General features: G+C 31.1%; 3 protein-coding genes across 15 annotated transcripts; 1 reads left to right on the forward strand and 2 right to left on the reverse strand.

Moving 5' to 3' along the window:
• Window positions 1-771: 771 nt before the first annotated feature.
• Window positions 772-9,604, reverse strand: LOC124951853 (voltage-dependent calcium channel subunit alpha-2/delta-3). 11 transcript variants are annotated; one of them, XM_047500823.1, is made up of 15 exons: window positions 9,223-9,283; window positions 8,728-8,809; window positions 8,564-8,637; window positions 8,220-8,332; window positions 7,825-8,096; window positions 7,016-7,404; window positions 6,568-6,887; window positions 5,432-5,692; window positions 4,450-4,578; window positions 3,486-3,847; window positions 3,108-3,312; window positions 2,410-3,001; window positions 1,973-2,328; window positions 1,423-1,719; window positions 774-1,279 (listed from the first exon to the last, which is right to left on the reverse strand). In XM_047500823.1, exons 5-15 carry the CDS (start codon window positions 8,082-8,084, stop codon window positions 989-991), a joined length of 3,462 nt encoding a protein of 1,153 aa, XP_047356779.1. In that variant the 5' UTR covers window positions 8,085-8,096; window positions 8,220-8,332; window positions 8,564-8,637; window positions 8,728-8,809; window positions 9,223-9,283; the 3' UTR covers window positions 774-988. The 11 variants fall into 11 exon arrangements, 10 of the variants coding, with proteins under 10 accessions (XP_047356772.1, XP_047356774.1, XP_047356771.1 ...); XM_047500822.1 differs by having other exon boundaries at window positions 8,527-8,637; XM_047500821.1 differs by having other exon boundaries at window positions 8,220-8,430; window positions 8,516-8,637.
• A 2,352-nt stretch (window positions 9,605-11,956) lies between these two features.
• LOC124951414 (protein rolling stone-like) lies at window positions 11,957-18,689 on the forward strand. 3 transcript variants are annotated; one of them, XM_047499757.1, is made up of 2 exons: window positions 11,957-12,122; window positions 16,984-18,689. In XM_047499757.1, the coding sequence occupies exons 1-2, from the start codon at window positions 12,011-12,013 to the stop codon at window positions 17,847-17,849; spliced, it is 978 nt and encodes a 325-aa protein (XP_047355713.1). In that variant the 5' UTR covers window positions 11,957-12,010; the 3' UTR covers window positions 17,850-18,689. The 3 variants fall into 3 exon arrangements, 2 of the variants coding, with proteins under 2 accessions (XP_047355713.1, XP_047355714.1); XR_007101595.1 differs by lacking the exon at window positions 11,957-12,122 and adding an exon at window positions 12,724-13,898 and having other exon boundaries at window positions 16,984-17,121; XM_047499758.1 differs by lacking the exon at window positions 11,957-12,122 and adding an exon at window positions 14,819-15,941 and having other exon boundaries at window positions 16,984-18,688.
• On the reverse strand, window positions 18,528-22,091 carry LOC124951412 (zinc finger protein 445-like). The gene is made up of 2 exons (XM_047499755.1): window positions 20,374-22,091; window positions 18,528-20,296 (listed from the first exon to the last, which is right to left on the reverse strand). The coding sequence occupies exons 1-2, from the start codon at window positions 21,883-21,885 to the stop codon at window positions 18,725-18,727; spliced, it is 3,084 nt and encodes a 1,027-aa protein (XP_047355711.1). The 5' UTR covers window positions 21,886-22,091; the 3' UTR covers window positions 18,528-18,724.
• Between the last annotated feature and the right edge of the window lie 30 nt (window positions 22,092-22,121).

The following is a 22,121-nucleotide window of genomic DNA, read 5'->3' on the forward strand; positions in this document are numbered from 1 at the left end:
TATCTTTTTTATACATAACGTAACATCCTAATTGATAGCAATGTCTCCTTTTTAGGACAACGATAAACTTTCACAACTTCGAATTCCTTGGATTTTCAATGTATCTTTAAAGAGATTGGATTTGTCTTCTGTTTCTTCTTCTTCTTCTTTTTCTTCTTCTTCTACAGGATACAAGGTAGACTATCCTTCGCTTTGATTTTTATAAATTAACAATATTTTTAATGCGAATATTAACATTTCATATATATATATATATATATATATATATATATATATATATATATATATATGTACATTTACACATACACATATATTGTTGACGATCGGAAGAATACAAATAGGATTTATATTTAAGTAAATAATAAATAGGGCTTATATTTAAATGATCTCTTACTTAAGAGTCATAAGAATTGAATGGTTGATATCATAACTATTGCCAAATAGGTCATTTTTCTGGAGAAATATTTCTGCAATGGGTTTTATCCGACAAATCGTCGCCAGCAGAAAGTCATCTCACGCAGAAAAGTGATCGCCAATTGAACCCCTCCCTTTCTCTTGCCCCGATCGATCTACACATTTTAACTCTTAAATGTCCTTGAGCTCGAGAAGGAGAAAAAAAAGGAGATTTGGCAGACAGACAACGAGGATAATTGATATTATTTCTTTATTCTTTTATTATTCTTCGATTAACGATATCTTCTCTTTTTTTCTTGTTGTTCTTTTCTAATTCAAACTTTCTTCTCGTATTTGTTTTTATTTTCGTAAAAATAATTAATTAAATTTTTAAGGAAAACAATGGAACGCAAGATACAGGAATATAACGAGATCAGTTTCTATTACACTTTTAAGTATCTTTATTTGATCGAGATTTGTTAAAGTGGAAAAATCATAAATAAAAATTATTCAAGCGGATAATAATTGATGAATAAAAAAGAATGAACGCAGCATGATTGGATAATGTTGTTTTTTTGTTGAATAATCAGATATTTTAACTTAAATATATTATTTTAAATATAACAAGAAATACAAGAAATAAAGAAATATTTTCTTTCGATCCTCTTCCACAAGCTTCGATCTCGTGCTCTAATGGATGCTCCGTAAAGCAACCCTCGAGTCGTCTTCTTTTTAGATCATTCAGTGGAATTTTATGACAAGGTCTATCCTCTGTACCATTAGTATATTCGAATGGTGAAATAGTAACGGGTGTTATTTCGAGTCTTTCGTAACACGTTGAATACATACTATCGATAACGAGAAATAATAAATTTGTATGAGGTACCTGTAATTATAAATATCGTTCTATATACTAATTCATTCTAAGTTTGTTCTATTAATAAAAAGATCATTTAATACATAGATGTAAATTAATAGTTTAAAAATTATTATATATTATATTAAAATAATTGAAAATAATATACTAACTCGTTGTGCGTAGTATGGTTTTGAACAATGTTCAGGATTATTTCTAACTACTTTGGCAGCTACAGTTTCATTCATCATGTATAATGTTCTCTTTTGATCGCACGGATAGTGATAGAGATAAGGGCGTGCCGGAGGTGGAGGATCCGGTGCATCTTCGTCTAGGTGAACTTTACCGTAGGTAAGAGGCAAGTTTACGAACTGGGTCGTAAAACACGTCACTCTCAACAGAAACCAGAGCAATAGTTTCCACAGATAAGTTAGCGGATCCGTTGGAATGTATGCTGCTCCTTCGGTGCACTGAAAAATATTATTTTCTTTTTCAAACAGTATTTTTAACAAAGTTCGATGCCACGTATTGATTCTTTCATACATTCGCAGATCTTTGAAGAATTCACAAATACTTTCTAAGATATCGCTGCCGTTCGAGTATTTTCTTTACTCGATATACCAACTCAATATTTTATCAATCTGATTAAAAAATTAAATTAAAGAAAATAAGACGAACGTACGTTAATTTATTTTATTTAAATATAAATATTATTTTACATACCAATTCTTCGCACCAAGCTTGGTAGTCATAAATCTCGACAGCATTGAAGATACCTTGTTGAATCATAGAATCCATTACGGCTCCTTCTTGAGTTCCCATAAACTGACCGGTGTCATTATAAGCTTCCGAGATAATTATGTATCCATTTTGATCCAGCAAGTAACAATCGATCCACGTTTGGTTGCAGTTCATTTCCGACTCCGTATTGTTTGACGTTAATTCGACAAACTTTCGATACAAACCTGCCATTGGCATTTGAAAACCAATTACGGCTGCTGGTGCTTTTTTTTCACCGTATGTAGGAAATATACCCATAGAAGCTGTGACTATAGCATCTTCATCCGCTTCCCAAGGAACTATTAATTATGATAATAGAAAGATGAAACTTATTTATGTTTTATTAATGACTCAATTATTTAGGATTTAGATGAAAATACCTGATATGGATATACTATCAGGATCCAAATTATTTTGAAAAATGGCACCCTTATACCATGGTTCATTAACAGCTCTTCTATGGAGATCACCAAATTCAATACCATCGTTTTTATCTGCTAATTCCTTAGTTACCAAATGATGCCACCTTGTAAGCCCACTCTGAGTTGCGACAAATCTTAAGAAAATTTTATATTGATCCGCTAATTTTCTTACTGTTGGATCATCGACAATGTAGTCACCGGCAAAGCTATTGTTTGTTGCTCTTGCGTCGAATACTAATAATTGCATGAGTTCCTTGTTACAATAATAATCATTATGGAACAAGGTTTGTCTTCCACATTCTGGGTCTTCATCGAGCGACACGTTATTAGATATAGGATAAGCTTCGTATTGGTCAGACCATCGCCATTCTGGTTTATCTAATAGATCTAAAAAATGGCGTAATTCCTGTTCCGGTGTGTCAAATTCATGTCCTTCTAAATAATGAAAGCGACAATAGACCCAGCCAGGATGTACACGCCAAGAATTACCAACGAAGAAGTCAGCATTATTTACTTTTCTTTCTTGATTCCTACGAATTTCATCTCCTACCTTTTGTAATTTTATAAAAAAAAAGAAAAAAAACAAAAAAAATTCTTAAATCATGATGGAAACATTTTTATACAAATATATATACAATTTCAATTGACCTACTTACTTTTATCCAAGTAGTACCATAATTGGGTAGAGCAACCGCAAGACCAAAAGGTGTACCAGGTAACGGTGCATAGAAATAGTCACGTCTTTCCAAAGTCACGCGACGATAATCATCGTAGTGGAGCTTAACCGGAACATCTCTCATATTGCCACGTTTGTGATCAACCAAGGCTGAACGGAGTGCCAATATTTCCGGTCCAGGATTCCTGTGCTCGTTTTTGAAGAACAATGAACGTCAAACATATTCTTCTTTAACTTTATTATTCAGTTATTTTTGATGTAGTAGGTATGCATGTTAGTAAAGTTGAAATTTATCGAATTCTCGTTCCTATCGATGAGTTGGTGTAACATCACGTTAAAAAAAGGACTTTCACTTTACCTTGGCCCACGACCATCATCAAGAATTTCCACTTCAGTGAGATCGACACTGTTATAATTTAATTTGAGTCTTCCTTTATGAACGGGTCTTAAATCCGGATGTAATATCACATAGCCGTTGTTCGATACGATAAATGCATAACCATTGACGCCGAGCTTGTACGGTAAAGTTAGTTTCCGAATATCATCGATGGGAACGTCAGTGCCTGCTATACCAAGTAAATTTGCTATCCTGGTTCTATTGTTGCGATTTCCTTTGCGATCGAATACCGGTGTACTGACGGACGTAAGTAATCTATATTCTTGCCAGAATGTAGTGTTCAAAGTAGCTGGATCTCTCCTGACGTCCTCATTTTTATGTAACTGTGAAGAATAACAAAAGAATTAATTTTGACGTATTTAACGTGTTAATCAAATACCAGTCTCTCTCTTATTTTTTTTTTTTTTTTATATCTTTCGTTCATCGTTCAAATAAAAGACACCAAATAATAACGAAAAACGAGCTACTCTAAAGGCAAATGAGCGTGGTGAGGCTAATTAAAGGAAGTCCGGGCATGGATTATATTATAACATTAATCTAACTAATTAAACAATAAATAACTCAGGTACGTCTACATAACTAATGCTACTAAAAATAACATAAGGAAAATAAAAATTGTGGATCTGAATATCAGTAGACGATAAGAACGCATTTTTCAAACGTTTGGATGCATACTTTTCTTGCTTGTTTTTTTTTTTTTGCCTCGACCAACATAAGAAAAGTTCTCATTGTCTTCTGCTTCTCAGCTCCAGAAACTAACACTTTTCTAGAGAGTTTTGATGTGCACAGGCGATAAAAAATAAAAGGAAGAAAAAAAAGGAAAAAAAAAAAGAAAAGAAAAAAATAAAGGAAACACATCCGAAGCTTCAGGGCAAGCAGGGTGATAGGGGAGAATAGTTTTTTTTTTGTTGTTGCTTGCTTGAACCTTCTTTATGTAGATGGCATCCTCGTTTATTCGCACGCCCAGACGTTTTCCCTTGAGGTACTTCTCGAGACGGGACTTTTGCTTCTCGTGCTTCATCACTTTCCATAGCCACGTGGCAAGTGCCGGATTCTAATGGAATTCGTATGTTTAGAACGGAAATCATCAGCCTTACAAAGTTTTACTGTACTTTCCCGATTTCCTATGTCGAGATTTTTTTTTTAAGAAAAACGTACGTTCTCGGAGCAATGCACATTTTTTTTTTTTTTTCTTTGCCAATTTCAAAACGGAGATTATTTTATAATCAATTTCACATTACGCAACTTTTGTCGTGATGAAATGATATTTTTATCTTGATGAAATCATATTTTTGTCGATCATTCATTTTTCTCCATTAATGGTATTATATTATCTCACATATGGTGCTGAATGATCTGTCTGAGGTTCTCTTATATATATATATATATATATATATATATATATATATATATATATGTATGTAGCTGAGTATACATAACACAATAAGAATCATCTACAAGAAACGTCCCGTGGCAACGACAGCTATGAGGTTTCGCGGCCGTTTGTTCCGCTATCTCGTAACAAGAAACTGACGACGTGGTTCGGATAGCATAAATGCTACCTTCGCGCTTTTTCTTTTCTTCACTTCAGCGGTTACCGACAATCAGCAGCCGTGTGTAACGCATGACATTATAGATCTTGTGTTAAATTTCATGAGCATTTACACATAAAACAATAAACTAGATCTTTAGTGATGTCACGGAATACATCCTAAAGAAATCAACACAATTTTTCTAGTCGTTTAACGAGCCATTTGTATTATATACATATGTACATATATATATTGCGTTTTTTTTTGTTCGTGATAATTGATAGATTAATTGATTAATTAATTTAAAAAAGAAAAAAATTTAAGTAAAAAACAAAACAAAAAAATAATAGTGAAGCGTATTAAACATTTTCTCACCGTTGTGTCAGCATAAGTGTGCGTCCACACGACAGGGTGCTTCACTTTTTGAAGAACTAAAGGTCGAGCGACAACCGGTATATACTTGAGCACCTGTTCACGTACTTCCTCTTGTGTATGCACATGGGTGTAGTAACCACGATTAAGGCAGGCCATCCATTGGATTTCGCGTACCTTCGTGACCTCCTTACCCAAGAGGTAAGTGAATACACGTACTGGTATATGTGTATTATTATCTTGCCAGTTCCATGTTTGAAACACCTATGAAAAAACAATCGAGGATAAGATTCTTAATCACTTCATATAAAAGTAATATTTGAAAGTTATTAGAATATTTTTTTTTTTTAATATTCATCGAACGCATTAATTATTTTTTGTATATTCCTATAATCGTAAATTTTATCTAATTATTATTTTATTCTACGTAAAAACTCACTACGTAATACTACAATAATAATAATAATATAATAATAATAATAATAATAATAATAATAATAATTGCTAAGATAGACATACGAAGTTCAACGAATATCGTTATGCACCATTGTGTACTCATAAAATCATTTATATATTATTTGGTTAATTTAATTAGATGGATCTTAAATAAATTTTCCCAAAGCCGAGACTTAGCTAAATCACTTTTTCGCACTCTAGAAAATGTACAAGAATTGCTCGTTTAATAATATAGGGTATTAAAAGTAAAAGTGTAATAAGAGGAAGAGGGTAGTATGATAGTACTACACGCGTGGTACTAATTGTAAGATAAGAAGAGAAATAAGAAAGATAGAGTAAGAGAGTAAGAGAGAGAGAGAGAGAGAGAGAGAGAAAAAGAGAGAGTGAGAGACTATTATACTTGGCCTTTCGAGTGGGATCTCATAAAATTGAAGAGGTACTCGTAGAAGATACCGTTCGGAATGCACCCCTTTTTTCATATCAAGAACATTCACGCAGGAGTACCACTTACTTTTATGTCGATTTTACGATAGAAAATTTTCTTCAACTGAATAACTAACCCAGATCCATCTAACGTATCGTCCATTATAACCGTAAACCCATACTATTATATTACGCAATATTGTTGTGAAAAAAATGTTAATACTTTCTTAAATAACTTATATTATATCGTTTATCGATACCTCCGATAGATTTCCAGGCACTCCATCCGTAACTAACATAATCAGTTGATTGCAAGGTGTATCGGCACTGCAACCACGTGTTTCTCTATAAGTTTTGAGCAAACTGAAAGCTCTGGTAAATGCTTCGGTGAGATTTGCGATACCCTCGGTCTTTATATCCTTCATTGAATTCTTAAACGTATCGACGTTTTCCGGTGTCGCTTGGATGAGCATGTCTTTGAAACATGGTATCATATCTTCGGTCTGATTGTTGTAACTTAAAAGAGTAACGAAATCATTGTTCGAAAGTGTATCCAATATTGACATTACCGTTGCTCTTGCTACAAGGAAATATGAAATTCATATTATTAATTTATCAAATGATTCTGAGTTAAATATGTTTCCATGAAATTTCAAAAAATTATATTTATTAAATTCATATATTTATTTATATTATAATTTAATTTACCTATGGTCAATCCCATACCAGTCATACTACCACTAGTATCCATCAGGATGACCATGTCTTTGCTACAAGTCGCAGCCTCGATAAACCAACTACGTACTCTGCAATCGTAAAGATCTACACCACCGTCATCTGAATCTGGATTGTCCGTTCTCCATTGCATCGATGGATAATGTCTTAACATTCCCGTAACAGAACCAAAGTATTGCCAAGATAAAGCAGGATCTGACTCATAATTCTGTCGGAACGTTTCATCTAAAATTTCCGTTCTCCTTATATCTTCCATTACAGCCGGTGTTAAATCATAAACATTGGTCGGTATATGTACCGACGAATGGCTCGTATTTACAGGAATATTATAAAAATGTGAGTCTGGCGTTAACTTCATTTGTCTATAAAATATAATTTATCATATTAACTAAAATATCTTTCACCTTATTATTTTTATCCTTATTGCTATTATATACGATCTCTTTCTAAATCCAATATATTGGTATTGACGATCATAATACTGTTAATATCTTCTCTATCTATCTACGTATATATCATATATATATATATATGTATATATTCACTTTATGGATTGATCTTTAACCAATGAACGAGAATACAGTGCATTACCGCGAGATTCCCAACCCCATTCCAATCGCAATTGGTAAATTCCGATCCACATAACAAACGACACTATGCATATAATCGCTACTATGTACTAGGCGTACAATCCTCTATAATAATGTAACAAGGATGACAAATAGGAAGTAATAAATAAATTAATTTTTTTAATTATTAAATAATTACTAATTAATTATTACCTATATATACTTTTGTTCTTCAACATATTTTCAGGAATCTCGATCTGTTCTTCACCGATTACCTGACTATACTTTCCTGAGAAATAAGTAAAATTACTATTATATTCTTCCGATTCAGAAGAATTATTTTCGGCATTCGATTCGGCCGCAATACGAATGCAAGTAACAGCATCCATTTTTCTACGTAACATTCGTCCAACATTTTCGCTTATTATATTGACTAGTTCGTCACCAGATTTATCCTGTACTATTGTATTCATGTTTCTGTATATCTGATAAAACAAAAGAATGCAAAAAAATTATACGTTATATAATATAATTATGATTATATAATATAATTATTATAATTAGCAATTAATATCTGATAATTTTATGTATTAAATTCTGATAATTACATATAATTTTTGAATATAGTTTTATTCTTCGTTGAAACGTAACAGAAGTGGCATCTATAGTCGCAGGCAGAGCTTACAAGCTACATGTGCAATTCTTCAAATATTACGTCAGTCTTCGTAATTTCAATAATAAAATGTAATTTCGTTAAAACATTTTTACATTTCATCGTTAAAATTATAAAATTGTTAAGATACATGTCACTTTTAAAAACTAAAACGAAGAACCTATTATTTTATTCTATTCGTATAAATTTAACGAAACAGTGATGACAACAATTATCTTAAGAGCAATATACCAAAGGTTTACTTATCATAGGTCGATATGAAATATCTTAGAATCCAACCCTATATCTCGAGTGTGTCCTCATCCCCTCATCAAAGAAATCGTCATCGCGCACGAACGCACGACGAAAATAGTCTATCGAGCGTTTACGAGCGTTATATCGAGAGCAAAGATGGAAAGCATTAAGGTAGAGAATGCATAAATGCATGGACGCATTATACTTACTGTTAATAATTCTTCGGGACGTGCTACGGCATTTGCCAATTCCCATAATTCTGTACCTAAATTCTGTGCCCATTTACTGACTCTGTAAACGAACAAAAAAAAAAAAAAAATGGAAAAAAATTTGTTAATAAAAATGATCAAACGCGCATAAATACATATATAGAAATATTTTAACATTCGTGCTACTTTACCGATCATCGTGATACATATATATAGGGTAGGCCAAAAGTTCTTAGGATGATTATAAATATCAATTATTCTTTTTCGAGATCCTTTAGATTAATTATTTTGTTGTCAGATTGTACAGCTAATAGTTGCCTAGTTAGCGATACTGTAAGCTTAATTGAGAGCTTAAAAAATCTCGAAAAATTGTAATTGATTTTACGAGAATATATTTGGAATTTTGTATGCCCACCATATATACAGTATATTTAAATTTTACGCGTGTTCGAGGAGATAGAAGAAATATCGTTTTACAAATGTAAATGAACTCACATGTTAGCATCGTTGGCAAGACAACCGCTACCGATGACGAAGAGGACGTAGACGACAAACCGATGATCTATCATTCCCATCGCCATGACCGCAAATGCGGTGGAACTTAGGGACAAAACTCGAAATGGAAAAAAGTGTAACTTTATGTTTTTTTCTTTTGAGAAAGAGAAAAAATAAAATACACGCACGCACACGCACACACACACACACACACACAAGTGTCTACGAAGGAAACATTACCCTTCTCTTGTCTTTCACTCGTACAAAAAGACGCTACTCTCCCTCTCTCCCTCTCCCTTTCACTCGATCTATCTCTCTTTCTCAACGTTCTAAGATTTACTTCAATAACGAAACCCTCCTCTTCTTCCAACGACTACACCGGTGTTCCGGTATTATTTTTGGTCTACGTACAGCGCCATCTAGAATCTCGTGGTATCCGTTTCGGAACTTTCTTTACGCGCCTTTTCTCTCTCTCCCTCTCTCTCTCTCTCTCTTTCTCTATCTCATTTGTTCCAACATACATATATTTAGAAAATTTCGGCTAATAGAAAGGAACTTTATGATCTACTTTCGAGTAGATCTTTTGATACGTTTGATGTTCTTGCAATATGCGTTCATATGCATACACATTGTACATGGATGCGTGGATGCATTGACGATAATCAGCAGATGTCGATAAGTGCAACCCTTTCTACGAGAGATACACATAAGTAAATTTCTATTATAGGAACTTAAGTGCTTGGATAAGTGAATAATTATTATGATAATATTAGATTGTATATATTTATCGAACGAAACATAATGAAATTAATAATATATGTAAACACTTATGGGACTTATGTTTTTCTTTTAAAAATATTGAATAAAGCACAATTCCTATAATATTGTGTATAAACAGATATATTATTTTTTATAAGTAAAATTAATATTATCGAATAGTTTTTATATGTATACAGATACATATACATAATGTACATAAGTTGTATGCACTAACTATTTAAGCCAGTTATGTAGATATAGTTAACCGGAGAATACCTTCGAGTATACCGGATACGATCTTTGTAGTCGTAAGGTCTCCAGGGGGTGTAAAAAATCTTTCTTAATTATACCATATATTCTTCGTATATTTAAATATATAAAAATTCAAAGTTAAAATGTCAAATAAATAATTCTCACCTCTCGAAGAAGGATCTCCTTTCAAGAAGATATTCTTTCAGTTTAACAATTTCTACGAAACGAAATAATAATCATTTTTTTCTCATTCCCCAAAAAATATTGGCAAAAATGCTTATTAATTATACCTTTTGTATGTTGGCCGACCTTGGATCCTTCGTTTTCCAAGAACCTTTCTCGCAAACCTTAAGACCGTAAAACTTTCGAACGAAGCCATAAAATTTTTTCCCCCCATTTATTTTCTTTTTGTTTCATTTTTTTCTATCAATACATATACATACGCACGCTCGCGCGCTCAAACACACATACACACACACACACACACACACACACACACACACACACACACACACACACACACACACACACACATGCAAATACGCATGTACATAGTTCATCCTCTAATCATGCGTAATACCTAATCTTTCATATAAAGTAACCTTATAGCTGATCAGTAGAAAAAACTTGATTAAAATCTGTTGATAAATGAAGGTCAACAACGACAATTTAAAGAGGCTAAACTTTAGCGTGAAGCAACCATATACTTTATTACACATCGAATGTATACATACTTTACCACTGACATAATTTAACATTTGATAATTTTTGTATGTAAAAATAATTGATTTCTTATTTAATTCGTCTATTGAATTAATATAATCAAAGTTTTATGAATCAATGCGAAATTTTTATTTAATGAATAAAGTCAATAAATGGAATACAACGTAAGCATCTAATAATGAATGACTATAGTCATCTTTGGTAATGGAAGGATTAACCGTATATTTTTATAATCCTTCTTTCTTTTTTTTTTTTGTTTCTTTTCTTTTTTTTCTTTTTTTTTACTTCATAATCTATTTTATCTTAACACAAGAGGGGTGAAACGTGTGATAGTGTGCAATTGTTCATTCAAACATAGAAATAAGACCATTAATAACGGTAAGCACGTGTTGAGAATCGCGTGGATAAAAGAGTTCCGCCAAGAGCATTATGACGGAGGGAGTCAGAAAGAAAGAAAGATAGTAGACATTGTGAGAGAACGAAACAGAATTACAGGTGTATACCGCTCTCTTTCTCTCTCTCTCTCTCTCTCTCTCTCTCTCTGTGTGCGCGCAAGCGTATAGGTGTGTGTGTGTATGTTTGTGTGTGTGTGTGTAGGTGTGTAAGTGTGTGTTCATGAAAAAAAGAAAAAAAAATGAAGAAAAAGAGAAAGTGAGAGAGAAATAGAGAGAGAGAGAGAGAGAAATAGAGAGAGAGAGAGAAATAGAGAGAGAGAGAGAAAAATAGAGAGAGAGAGAGAAATAGAGAGAGAGAGAGAGAGAGAGAGAAAAAGAGAGAGAGAGAGAGAGAGAGGAAAAAAGAGAGCGAAAGAGTGCGATATAGTGCGAGGGAGTGCGGAAGGGTCTTTAGATGTGTGTGTTCATGGAAAGGAGAAAAAATAAAAATGAATAGAAACAGAAGGAAAGAGAAAGAGAATAAAAAGAGAGAAGAGAATGAGAGTCAGTGGAGGGAGAAGGTAAAGGTGTACAGGGATTGATATTGATTTCAACCACGCGCTGTTGGCAGGCAGTCAGTTAGAAACTAGGCGTTCTTCAAGCAGGAGGTCCGCTATAAAATGCCTTCAAAGTGTAACAACAAAGATAATAATCGAGATCTTCCTGAAAGAACATCATGTATCGGTGACAGGATAAAGGATCCCCTTGTCAGTTTAGCGGTGACTACCATCGGTGCGTTTTATTTTTTCCTCTCTTCTTATCGTTGCCATTGGTACTGATAGATGATTTTTAAGAAAACAACGTAATGAATGTAACAAGGAAAAATTACAGCGATCATCGATTTATTCGAAAATCGATTGGAAATCCCTCGCTAGTCATATCGAATGTTTTTTAATTATCGTTCGTAGAAACAATGATGGTTATCTTAGGCGGGAAAATTTCTTCTGATCTTACGACTTAAAATATGAAAGGGAGGGGGAGAGAGAGAGAGAGAGAGAGAAAGAGAGATTAGGATTGTATAATCTTATATCGTTGAAGTTCACGTACGCTTTTAGACGATTCTTTTTGATAAGTCTATAAATGTAAACAATGTTGTACCTGTGATATAATCTATTGTTTTTTTGCTAACAATACATAATAATAATTTCTGTTAATTGTTAAGTAAATGCGTTAATGATTCATATGTCATGTGTTTGTTCGAACTGTTATATATATATATATATATATATATATATATATATATATATATATCAGTACGAATAGAAAGGTCAAAATATATATATATATATATTGATCTTTATATAGAAATTAATGTTTTTTTATTTATGTATTCTTTGATTATTTTTTCTGATTTTAATTTTTATCTTGAATGATAATCGAAATTCTATTGTATGTAAAATTAATAATCAAAATGTAATTCTGTCAATGTAATGTACATTAGTTTTAATCGCCTAAAATTTTTTATTGATCTTTTGAACTTTCGATTTCACTTTTAATAACATATATTGAACCATAAGGATAAATTCACTTGCACGCATGGATAAATGGACATCTGGCCATACGTAGAATCACCTTTTGCTGATCGTACGAAAGCCAATATGGTGTTGTACGAAGAAATTTTGGAACACATTAATTTTTTTGTTCATATAAAAAATTTTCTTTTATCAATATAAAATTTGCACGTATACTTACGTCAAGTTAAAGCTTTTAATAACTTGTTAAGTCGACAAATATATCACATAACAGTTATGTTTATAAAAATAAATGTAACATATATTATGAAATGTTTTATTTAATTTTATACAAAGACATATAATGTACCAAATTATATACAAGTAGATATATACAAATATTATTTATACATTCATCTGATAGCGAAAATGGAAAATATTTTAGTTTATTTTAATTTACATAATATAGGTATGTGTGTGTATAGTATAGGTATTTGTATGTATGTATCAGTTACACAGCTATTCATTATCCATAGTGTGTGTATCACATTTGTTGTTAAAAAGTAAAAGATTCAAACAAATGACAAATATTATCAATAATTATTAGTCAGACTTTTAATTCTGACTTTAGAATGTTGGGTTGAAGGTCACTAAGAAGATTTATTAAACTATATTCATAAGTCGTGTCTACCGAACACAATAACGAATCATCCTCGTCGTCGTCATCATCGTCGTCTTACTCTGTAGTTATAACTTATATACAATAGTGGTTGCGCTTGGTATAATGGATCAATTTAATGGTAGCGCTATTAGGATAGTAGAAGAGGAGAGGGTAATATACGAATTGAATCGTTTCATCCAGGCTACGCGGTTTTGGTCATACACAGTACAGGAGATCGATCAGTCACGAATCAGGCGTACTTCCGAACAGTCAGACCAGACTCAAATGTTTTCTAAGATCAAAGAGATTGATAAACGCATCGATAACATTTTCTCAGTCGGCAATACGGTCAAGGATTTGTACGAATTTATACTTTTTACATCGTCATTTCGAGCTGTACGTGTAAATAAACATTTTATGTTTATATCTTTTCCGAGAGTGAACGAACGGACGAATGAATGCGCGCGCGCAAGTGTGTGTATGTGTGTGTGTGTGTGTGTGCGCGCGCGCGCGTATATATATTCATATATGCTTATTTTATTTTTTCTTATAACTAATTCGAGATCGACATAATTAAGAATTGATATTTCCTTTATGATTGTTCTTTTTAATCATATTTTCTATCAAATATTTATTTTATTATAATTATCATTATTATTATTATTATTATTATTATTATTATTATTATTATTTTTATTTTTATTATTATTAGTAGTAATAGTAGTAGTAGTAGTAGTAGTAGTAGTAGTAGTAATAATAGTAGTAATAGTAGTAGTAATAGTAGTAGTAATAATAGTAGTAATAATATTAGTAATAGAAGTAGTAATAGTAGTAGTAATAGCAATGGTAATTTTTTAAATGTTTATAAAGATAAAGAGCAATATCATATCTCGAATAAAATCGTTAAGTAGATTGAAGGTAATATTCTATCAGAACTCTTATCTTATAATTAGTTTTGTAACATCCGCTCGTCCTATTACATCGATAGTTTCATTTATCGTACATAAAAAAATATAACGTGTTTTCATATGAAGAAATAACAAATCGATTTTATTTCCAACAAAATGAATTCGTAAATAAAGTAAGTATACAATAATGTACGACATGTTATTATCTTAATTTTGTTTTTGAAACTTGTTTTGTCATCATGATGTATCGAAATTATGTATTATTCATCTTTATTATGCATCGGAATGTTCGGTGTTCTATTCTAATATTTGATTTTACGTTGTATATTTTAACATATTAAACATTTTATAATAATAATTATTAAAAATTCTTCATATAAAAGATCATTAATATTTCTTCAAATATATGAGTTATATCATAAGATTTTTTTTTTTCATTCAAGTATACATATCGATTGTTCTTTTAATTCTATCTATGATTATACAAACAGTTGGTTATCGTATGTGATTATATTGAGCATTAGTTAAAATTCATGATACGAAAACTGATAATAAGATACGTAATATTTACTCGTCAATGTGATTTTCTATCATGCTTGTCATTTTATTTTTTATTTATTTGTTTCTTTATTTTCTTCGTATTAACATTTGATGATGGATCGTACAAAATTCGTGAAATTTATTCTGACAATTGAAGTGAATCATTAATTTTCTCAGAAGATGAATAAATTGATAATATTCGAACAATTTTTAAAAGAAGATTACGAATATAAAAAAGAAAATATCAAAAATAATTCATTGAAACGATGTCACCTGCGTTCAAACGACCAAATCAATAATAATAAGACAAGCTTGTAATAAATTAACGTGGAGTTAATATTGACTGATTGACCCAACTAGCACGATCTCCGGCCTCTTCTGTATATACTATAATCTGCCATTTCTTCGTGTGAACCTCAGCGCCATAGGTTAGCGAGGTTAATTGGTACTGCCTGTCAGCTATGACTACTACGATGATCAAAGATTTAATGTTCACTCTCTTTGATATTATACAATAATTTTAACGTATGAATCCATTAGAAAAATACATATAAGATTTTTAATTATATGTATTAATTATACACAGAAACATACGTCAAATTTTTATGTTAGAAATAATCATTTTCTTTTTTATTGCATTATATAAGATGCATACATATGAGGCATAATAATAATTGATAAGAAATATGTGAACAATTAACATTGTAATGAAATATTCATTGAAAAATAGAAATGTGTTTTGCAAATTGTAAGAAAATAGAACTGAAATTAGCGCCTTTCATTGTAAAATTACAGAGAGGGATATGTGCTGCGCTCTCTAAACTGCGCAAACGTCTTATTTCTCTTTTGAGGTTATGAGGATCAATAGTATTGTATAATAAAATTTTTAACTAATCTGATATTAGTAAATAATTATCAAACATGGTTTTACATATAAAAGGTTTATTACCACCTCGCAAATTTGTACTCTTATGTTTTCAGTGTTCTTTATGTAAGTCGTATTTAATTTTTGTTGAAAATTAGTGCAATAGTTTCTACATTTTATCTATATCTTATCAGTCACGTGTATGATATTTTGAATATCGGAAATTTAAAAACTTGTATAGTTCTAAATTTAAAAATACAAAAGTCATTATTTATCATTGAATATTTATTATATATATATATATATAATAAAGTATTAAGTAAAATGAAAAACTTCTTCATTAATAATTAGAGTTTACACTTTTCAAATTACATAAATTAATATGTATATAGAATTATTTGTTGAATGTGTATGATTATTAAAGTAGATGAAGTATTAGGGCAATTTAAAAAATTCGCGGTTTTTTTTTTTTATTAATTTATAAATTTGATTTTTAGGATGAAACACATCTTATAGTGAAAAACAAAATCATGAATTTTCAAAAACAATATTTAATTCATTCTTCATGAAATATTTATTTTTAATATACAAATTTTAATCTGATAACATATATAGGATTTAAAAATTAAAAGAAATATATATGATTTAAAAAATGCTATGCATCAATATGAGCTGAAAAATTCATAGTTAAAATAATAAAATATTTTTCGTAATACGTAAGAATTGTTAAATATTATTTCATGATATTCTTGTTTTATGAAAATAGAACAATTATTATAGCAAGATAATGAAAATTTTTATTTTACAAACTTTTTCTTGATTTCTTTTTTTAACACTTTATATAAAGAAAAGTTTATTGTTCTTTTCTGAAAAGATCTAAATAAACATTAAATTATAGATATAATTTACTTTGTTATTAAAATACCAACCTCATTTGTAATACTTTTAAAAGTAATGATAAAGCAAATTTAAAAGTAAATGTTTAAATATTTTTGTCTGTTATATTTCACATATTTTTTGTATTAACCTTTGTTCTGAATTTCAAGTTGTTATTATGAAGCGTTATATTAAGAAAAAAAACAATCGTTCGTAAAAATGTTCCCAAATTTTATATAATTATTTATAATAGTGCAATAATGTCATATTTAAATATATATTTTTTTTACAGGTCGCCAAGCTATGTTAAATAAATTTTGGAATTATGAAATCTTACAAAAATACTTTCACACAAAATCAGAGCCACTCCATGTACAATTATTTTCTCAACCAAAATGTCAAATATACGTGGCTACCTGGTATTTACTTTATCGTTGGTTGGTATTCATCGCCTGGATCAGTATTATCTTCTGCTCGATTTTCGAATTCGGAAGTTACGAACCTCTTTTCAAATGGCAAAAATGGCCGATTTATTTGACGAATTGGGATTTGCTATTGGGAGTAACACAAGCGTTTCTAGGAGCTATAATAGTTTTTAGAAGATGGAGACAACAAAAGGATGCAGACTTCAATCCTTATAATATGAAATTAACGATGTTAGAAAAATCCTATTGGATTTTCTATACTGTGACGTCTACTTTAGCTGTGGGTGTGACTATTACTTATTGGACTGCAGTATACAATCCAAAGATTCATCATATAGATCCATTAAATATCTTATTACATGTTTGTAATAGCATTTTAATGTTTATAGATTTATCTATCACAAGTGTTCCATTATATATGAAAAATGTTTGGTGGTGCCTTATTATAATATTATTTTATGTAATATTTTCTGTAATATATTATGCAGCAGGTGGTTTGGATAAATATGGATATCATTATATTTACAAAATTCTTGATTGGGAAAAGCCAGGTCAAACATTAATAATATGTATAGCTGGTATGGCATTTATTATATTAATGCATTTGATACTGTGTTTTTTTAGTAAAGCGAGAGACTGGTTGTACGCTAGAATTGCTAAAAAATTCCACAATATTCCTTCAATGACGAAAATCGATTATACTGTAACAAAAAAAGAAGCAGAAATTGTTTGATTAGTGAAATATTTGTAATAAGTTGGTGTATTGATATTTAAATCCACATACTTGATAAGTGTTGAAGCATTCCTATTACTGTTTATTCCAATGGTCTTCATCTGATATGAAATTTAGAATTAAATATCATAGTACATTATACATTTATCTTGCTATTGATATCTTAAAACAAAGTTTCGTTTATAATTCAGTATATTACAATGATATTAGAATAATATGCAAGATCAGTTCCAACATGTATGTTTATTTATATAGATCTTCTTTTTTTCTTTTATCACCTATCAATATTGTCTTACTTAATGGTATTATCAGACGAATTTGAAAATTATATCTATTATCAATATACAACTCATTCATGCTTCTTTTCATTAATGTATTTATCAATGCGTCATTTGATAATATTATTGCAAAAATGATTTCGCATACCTCGCTTTATGATAAATCTTAGAATAGATATTTTTTAAATATTACATAAAAAGATGTACTTTGTATGTGCATAAAAAAGTTCCTTGATTTTGTAGAAAAGTATTCATTATTATAATCAAATAATGAGCGATTGTAAAATTAACATTTAATCTTAATTTTTGTATACACATTTATTGTATACAAAACAACGAATATTTAAACATTGTCAAAAAAAATTTCGTATAGAAAAATAAAATAATAAGTAGACTATAATTTTTATGAAAAAATATCAACAATTTATTAATAAAATAACGATGTGTAAAGCAATTATGGACTGTTATACAAATAAATCGTGGGCTCAAAATGGCCCTCAATCACAGACCATATTCAATTCTACACTATACTTAAAATAATAGTGACCATTTTTTTTTTTTTTTTTTTTTTTTAGTAATATTGAAACATTTAACACATTATTCAAGACCACGCAAATTTACAGCACTTTCTGATGGTCCTGAGTCAAGTAATAAAACTTGATATTCTGTTCCTCCCACATCATCTTGATAATACATTGATGGTAATTCTTCAGTAAACAATAATTCTTCTTCCATGTCACTTGCACCTAATATAACATCCGATGCTCCTGCAACAGAGTTCATTGTTGCACTATTTGTTTTTAATTTCCACACATCTGAAAATGTTAAACTGGTCCTTGCAGAGCCATGATCTTTTCTAAGATTTGATTGCAATAATTGTTCATTCATTGCATTTTCATGGATAGAATCATTTCTTAGCACTGTGCTTAAGAGAGGTGGTTGCGTTTCAGGCAAAGAATTCATTTCCGAAGATGCGCTAACGATAACAGCATCGCAAGGTGTTACCATGATCATTTGTTCTGTGGTTTCTGATGTTGAAGAAGGTGTAGCATATAAAATGTAGTCCGTATTAGCAGTTGTAATGTCTGTAAGTCTACTTTTTAATGATTTATCACAATCTCCAATAGGTGTACCATGTATTTTCGACATGTGCGCTCTTAATGTAGCTTTTGTACTATATGATCTTGTACATGTCTCTACAGGACAATGATATAAAGTTTTTATTTCATTTTGATGTGTTATAACTTCTAAACTTTGATTTTCACTGCCATTATTTAAACTTGATTCACATGGTTGAGACAATACTGGTACAGAAGCATTCTGGGAAATAAGTTCTTCGTTAAATTCTATAGATTTTTTTTTCAATTTTATAACAGGATTTACTCTAGAACAATGAGATTCTGTTGTTTTAACACGTTTTTGACTATTTGAAGATTCGCGTGAATTTCTTTCTATGTCTTCTTTATTTTGATGTTTCTTAATGTGTACATATAAACTACTTTTTGCAGAAAATTGTGTATTGCATATGTAACATTGAAAGTACCTCCCTTCCTTGTGCGTCAATCTATGTTCTTTAAGATGCTCAGACCTCATAAATGCTTTTCCACAGGAAGCAACATCACATATAAATTTCCGTTCATTAGTATGTTTTTTTTGATGCCTTTTCAACTTACTGGATGATGAAAAAGCCCACTGACAGCCTTGAAAAGTGCAAAGATATGGCTTACACCCAGTATGAGAACGTATGTGTGCTTTGAGTCTACACGGTTTATCAAATACCTTACCACATCCAGGCCATGAACACTTTACATCAATTTCTTTATAACTGTGACACCTTTGATGTGATGTTAATGCATTACTACTATAATACCTTTTACCACAACCTTCATGCTTACAAACATAAGGAGCATGACTCTGATCATGTGATTTCATATGCAATTCAAGTGCTCTTTTAGTTTGAAATTTTTCTTGACAATTTGGTACTTGGCAAGTGATTCTATTTGGACGACTATGTAATTTCTCATGACTCCATAAATTATATATGGTAGTAAATCTTCTATTGCAACCTTCTACTTTACAAACATAATCCTTACGTTTTGAATGAGTTTCTTTATGTCGTTTTAATTTAAATTCTGAATAAAATGCCCATGTACATCCCTCGTAGTCGCACTGAAATAAAGTAAATTACATTATTATACGAATAAGAAAATGTATTGCAAATAGAATTTTAATTATATACTTCATACCTTAAATGGTCTTACTCCGTAATGTGCTAGCAAGTGTCCTTTTAAAGCATAAAGTCTACTAAATTGTCTATTGCAATCTTCTCGTGGACATAACCACAGTTTCCCGTGCTCACTTATTGAAACAGGTTGCAAATTGTCATCTGTAACGCCTAATTCTGCTAAAGCATTAGATATTATCATTTCATGTTGACTGCTTGGATTCATTTCAGAATTACACTCGGAAGTTCCAGTCCAACCAGAGGAAGTATCTATTCTTGGCAGTTTTGGAAAATTTCCGGTAGCTTCAATCAATTCTGACGTTTTACCCTGATATATTTGTTCCTCTGTACCAGTATTAATAACAATTTGCGTCATATTAGAAATTTTGTCGGTTGATATAGCAACAACAGCCATTACGCCTTCTTTTGATTCTACTTTTTTATCAAATTTTTCGGATAATCTTCTACGCTTTTTGATAATCCTTGGTTCCAATTTTATTCGTGCCTTTGATTTCAATTGTTCCATAATTATATTGCCCGAGTTAGCTATATTAATAATACCTGTTGTATTTTCTATAACATTATCATTATTAAGTACATCTGTAAAAGAATTTGATGTACTTTTGGGAGAGGAAACGATATTATTAGATCCCGAAGTTTCTTGCATAACATTAATGTTTTCAAAATCGATAGGTAAATCTGCCATTTCTACAGAATCATCCGCCGAAGTATGATTTTCTGTTTCTTCTCCTTCGCCTATCAATTGGACACCTTCTTCTGACTGAATAGATGTATCAGTTAGATGTTCATTGGGTGCATTCAAAGATGTTGGAACACTGGTGGATGGTAAAATTTCTCCAGCTACCATCATATCGTCAGGTGAAAGAGATAAAGGATCAAGTTGATCCAATCTAAATTCAGGCAATATGAATTCATCATCCTTTTCACAGACCTCCAACAGTTTCTCAGTCTGAAGTTCTTGAAGTATGGAATGCTCATAACTAAGGTTAAGTTTTTTATCGGACAAATCTATATCTATAGAGAGTGCATCAGGATCCTTTCCCAGGAAAGAGTGTGGCAATTCGTTGTTTAAATATCTTTCGACGCCTTCTTCTACCTCCGACTTGATAACGTCTAAGTCCATGCTTGACACGGACTCGGTTCGTGTTTTCAACCATTTCTCGATGTCGGCAACTGTCTCAACGTCTGTTGTCTTTTCGATTAAATCAACACCACTATCTGTAAGAACACCGTTGTGAATCGACGAATAATCTAAACACCAAACCTTTTCGGTATAACCGATCGTTTCCTCGTTATTTCTTGCTTTCACTTTTCCTTTTTTATCGTCGATTCGTCTTTTCCTATCGTCCGGAGAAGACGTTAGAGAATTCGTATCGTTTTGTTCAGATGTAATTGAACCAATACCTACGTCCACGTGAGTCCAAACACGAGCGAACGATGGGGCTCGACGGTTACGAAAGATTCGCGGGACTTGTTTTGACTTAGAAGCGGAGGGAACTCCTTTACGAGACATTTGACTGCCCCGTAGCTCTGATTCTATAGGGGTCCACACTAAGCGACAATGCCGCCATCGAGGGCGGTCTCAGCCAACAAAGTCGATTCTCACTCGGCTGGCAAAAACCGATCATGAATATTTATTCCATCGGATAACTTTTTTTATTTTCTTCTTTTTTTATTTTTTTTATTTTTTTATTTATTTTTTTCTTATTTTTGTATCCTTTTATTTATTTTATCTTTTTTCTTTTTTTT

The sequence above is a fragment of the Vespa velutina genome, chromosome 9 (genome assembly GCF_912470025.1).
Source record: "Vespa velutina chromosome 9, iVesVel2.1, whole genome shotgun sequence".
Classification (NCBI taxonomy): domain Eukaryota; kingdom Metazoa; phylum Arthropoda; class Insecta; order Hymenoptera; family Vespidae; genus Vespa; species Vespa velutina.